At 48.1% G+C, this 4,327-nt stretch overlaps 1 protein-coding gene across 1 annotated transcript; it reads right to left on the reverse strand.

Moving 5' to 3' along the window:
• Nucleotides 1–2,757: 2,757 nt before the first annotated feature.
• EID2B (EP300 interacting inhibitor of differentiation 2B) lies at nucleotides 2,758–4,094 on the reverse strand. The gene has a single exon (XM_011973387.1). It carries the CDS (start codon nucleotides 4,034–4,036, stop codon nucleotides 3,551–3,553), a length of 486 nt encoding a protein of 161 aa, XP_011828777.1. The 5' UTR covers nucleotides 4,037–4,094; the 3' UTR covers nucleotides 2,758–3,550.
• Nucleotides 4,095–4,327: the final 233 nt, after the last annotated feature.

The raw sequence follows: 4,327 nt of genomic DNA on the forward strand, positions 1-4,327 counted from the left end.
GGCTAATTTTTTGTATTTTTTAGTAGAGACGGGGTTTCACCGTGTTAGCCAGCATGGTCTCGATCTCCTGACCTCGTGATCTCGGCCTCCCAAAGTGCTGGGATTACAGGCTTGAGCCACCGCGCCCGGTTCGGGCTAATTTTTTGTATCTTTAGTAGAGACGGGGTTTCACCATGTTGGCCAGGCTGGTCTCCAACTCCTGACCTCGTGATCCGCCCACCTTGGCCTCCCAAAGTGCTGGGATTACAGGCGTGAGCCACCGCGCCCGGCCTAAAATATTTTAAAATATTTTTAATGCAAAATGTAGCTGGTGGGAAGGTAAGGGAACTCGTGGAGTCCAGAAATCTTACAGAAATATAAATCCAGAGGTGTTTGGTGTTGGAGTTGGTACTTGCTGTGAGGAAATCTGCTAATTTTGATGACGAGAACCTGCATGACTCAAAATGTGAAGGGAAAAGACAGAACCCAAGGCCCAAGCAGGATGAGATGCCAGAGTGGAGACCACGTGGATGCCGGGAACCCCAGGAGGCAGTACCCTCCAGTGGGTAGGATGGGAAAAAATGCCCCTCACAGAGGTAGGCGGTTGGGGTGATTAGCTATCTTCACCTTGTTAGTGAGCAAATGATTGAAAGAAAGCCTTCTGGGCCGTGCGCGGTGGCTCAAGCCTGTAATCCCAGCACTTTGGGAGGCCGAGGTGGGTGGATCACGAGGTCAGGAGGTCGAGACCATCCTGGCTAACACGGTGAAACGCCATCTCTACTAAAAATACAAAAAAATTAGCTGGGCGTGGTGGTGGGCGCCTGTAGTCCCAGCTACTCGGGAGGCTGAGGCAGGAGAATGGCGGGAACCCGGGAGGCGGAGCTTGCAGTGAGCCAAGATCGCCCCACTGCACTCCAGCCTGAGCGACAGAGGGAGACTCCGCCTCAAAAAAAAAAAAAAAAAAGAGAAAGCCTTCTGTTAATAAGCCTGCACTCACAAATTTGGGACCTAAATTCCCGCCATCTGACAAGTCCAACATTTCATCTAAATTAATGTCTGGTTAGGAATGTTCCCAAGTACATGTTAACATTAAACAGAAGTCAACTAAGATGCTAAAGCATTTCCCAAGTAGTTCCCAAAGATAACGTTTTGAGGAACATGAGTTAGCCATGAAAAGGAGCGGGACATGGTGGCTCACACCTGTAATCCCAGCACTTAGAGAGGCAGAGGCGGGAGGATGGCTTGAGGCCAGGAGTTCAAGACCGGCCTGGGCAACATAGGGAGACCCTGTCTCTACAAAAAATACAAAACTTAGCCCAGCATGGTGGCATGCGCCTGTAGTCCCAGCTACTCAGGAAGCTGAGGTTGAAGGATTGCTTGAGCCCGGGAGGTCGAGGCTGCAGTGAGCCAAGATGGTGCCACTGCACTCCATTCTGGGCGACAGAGTGAGACTCTCAGAAAGAAAAAACAAAAACAAGCAAAAAAACAAACGGTGGCTGGGCGCGGTGGGTCACGCCTTTAATCCCAACACTTTGGGAGGCTGAGGCGGGCAGATCACGAGGTCAGGAGATCAAGACCATCCTGGCTAACACGTGAAACCCTGTCTTTACTAAAAATACAAAAAGTTAGCCGGGTGTGGTGGCATGTGCCTGTAGTCCCAAGTACTCCAGAGGCTGAGGCAGGAGAATCACTTGAACCCAGGAGGCAGAGATTGCAGTAAGCCGAGATTGCACCACTAAACTCCAGCCTGGATGACAGAGTGAGACTCCATCTCAGGGGAAAAAAAAAAAAAGTACTATGGAAAATGAGTAAACATGCATAAATGCATAGAAAATGTTAAAACATTCTGCAAACAACCCAGATGTCCAAAAGATGTCTAGTTCATTATACTAAGATACAGCCTTACATTGTAGCTGTAAAAAAAAAAAAAAGCCCAGTGGAGTAGCTCATGCCCAGCACTTAGCACTTTGGGAAACTGAGGCAGGAGGAACAGTTGAAGCTAGGAGTTGGAGACAAGCCTAGACAACATAATGAGGCCCCATCTCTTTCTATATATAAAAAAAAAAGAAAAAAAAACCCCTGATATATAAATCTCTCCATATACAACTGAAAAAACTCAAGATGCTGATAGAGGTAATATAATATGCTACCTGGATTTTATATTTTTAAAAATGTATACCACGTGATGCAAATTAACTGCCTTGATTTTAAAAGGGGAAATGCACAATATTTAGATTGATGTTTATTTGCATATGCATTAGAAAACTTGAAAGGCATAGAGTGAAAAAGCAAAAAACAAGCAAAACCAAGAAAACAACAACAACAAAACCCCAAGCCATAAGCAATGACACCTGCATGGAATAGTTCTGAGTTTGACAGAGGACAGCAACAAGAGAGAGTTCTCACAGCATCTTTTGATACTTTTTTTCTTTTTTTTTGAGACGGAGTCCCACTCTGTTGACCAGGCTGGAGTGCAGTGGCGTGAACTCAGCTCACTGCAACCTCTGCCTCCCAGGTTCAAGCGATTCTCCTGTCTCAGCCTCCCAAGTAGCTGAGACTACAGGCGTGTGCCACCACACCCGGCTAATTTTTTATTTTCAGTAGACATGGGTTTCACCATATGGGCCAGGCTGGTCTTGAATTCCTGACCTCAGGTGATTCACCAGCCTTGGCCTCCCAAAGTGCTGGGATTACAGGCGTGAGCCACTGCGCCCGGCCGATACTTTTTTTGTTGTTGTTGAGTCTTGTGAATAGAATACATATTCTAGAATAAAAAGCTTAAAATTAAAAAGAAAGCAAGTTTATTCCACACCTACCCAATTTCACATAGACTTGAAAACATGGATCATATAATAAATACGTGGGTTTTTCTACTGAATATTTACCGTTCATCTAAAGTACCTCAGAAAACACAAATATGAATCTTACACTAGGATTTGTCGACATGACCACAAATTGTGAAATTTCAAAGTCCTCTCAATAGCCTTCCAGTCCTAGTAACTCAGGTACACCTGGATTCCTGACAACTCTATTTCTTTGTTTCCTTTCATCACTTTGGTTCATTTCTATGGGTTCTATTATTGGCCTTTTTTTTTTTTTTCTCAGATCTTTGCAAAACCATCCTTTATGGTGAAAGTCTTGAAGGATTCTCCACAAATGCAGGAAAATGCATTGCTAACAAAGTGCTAAGTCAGAAGTATCTTGGGACCTGTTTGAACACAAGATTCGGCCGGGGGCGGTGGCTCAAGCCTGTAAAGTAATCCTAGCACTTTGCAAGGCCGAAGCGGGAGGATCGCTCGGGTCCAAGCGTTCGGGACCAGCCTAGGGATGCGAGACTCCCTTCTCTATTTAAATAATACTAACAAAGAAGAAAGAAAACAAGATTCAACAGTCTTGTCTGTTTCCATTTCGCAGTGTGCTTCCTCCTTCAATTGCACATTGCCGTATTCCCTTCCAGTTTGCATTCCCCCTAACGACAGAGTTAACTAAACTGGCACAGCCTGCCTGTTCTTTTGATCCGAAAAGGGTCACTTGGCTATTCTTTGCCACCAGTCCCATCATCACAGCCGACTCAGTCGGCCAGAGGACTGAGGGCCTCGGAGGCAGTCAGCGCTACAGTAAACGCGACAGCAGCGAAGTCCATCTGCGGTGGATCCGCGTCAAAGGCTGCTTCCCTCGCCCTGCAGCCTTCCACGAACAGCCTGCGGCGTTCCTCGAAATCCCGTAGTAATCTGACCGGAATCATGGAGCTACCATCCAGATACTCGCGGAACAAGAGCTGCCGGTTAATTTCTAAGAAAGCGAGCTGCTGATGGGGGTCTGGCGCGGACGCCAGGCCCGAGACGCTGCTGGGGATGGGCTCGGGCACAGGGCTCGGCACCCGCGCCATGGACCGCATAGCTTCGGCCACTGGGCCTTCCCCGGACTCCCGCACCCGAACCCCGCCGCCGACTGCCCCCTGCAGTATGTCGCTGACGCCACTCGCTGTGCCCACCTGTGGGACACTGCTGTCTCCGGGGAGCTCAGACATCTCCAACAGTCCAGTCGACTCCGCCATAGTCCGAGTGTTTCTACGGAGACGGAAATAACGGTATTGCGCTGCTGTATGCAGGATATGCGCACGCGCGAGTCTAGGTGTGTGCGTAAACGCTGCGCGTGCGACAGTGTGCGCATGCGTAAACACGGTGCACTCTCCTCGAGCGTTCCCTAGCGGTCCTGAGTAGCCATTACGTCTGTAGCCGCCTCTGGTCCTCTGAGCGCCTGAGGACCTGCGGACCTGCGGACTGTGCGGTATTTTAAATTACAACCACTTCAATATTATTGTAAAGTTCCTTATAAGGTCATTTTC

Source organism: Mandrillus leucophaeus, unplaced genomic scaffold, assembly GCF_000951045.1.
Source record: "Mandrillus leucophaeus isolate KB7577 unplaced genomic scaffold, Mleu.le_1.0 Scaffold137, whole genome shotgun sequence".
Taxonomy (NCBI): domain Eukaryota; kingdom Metazoa; phylum Chordata; class Mammalia; order Primates; family Cercopithecidae; genus Mandrillus; species Mandrillus leucophaeus.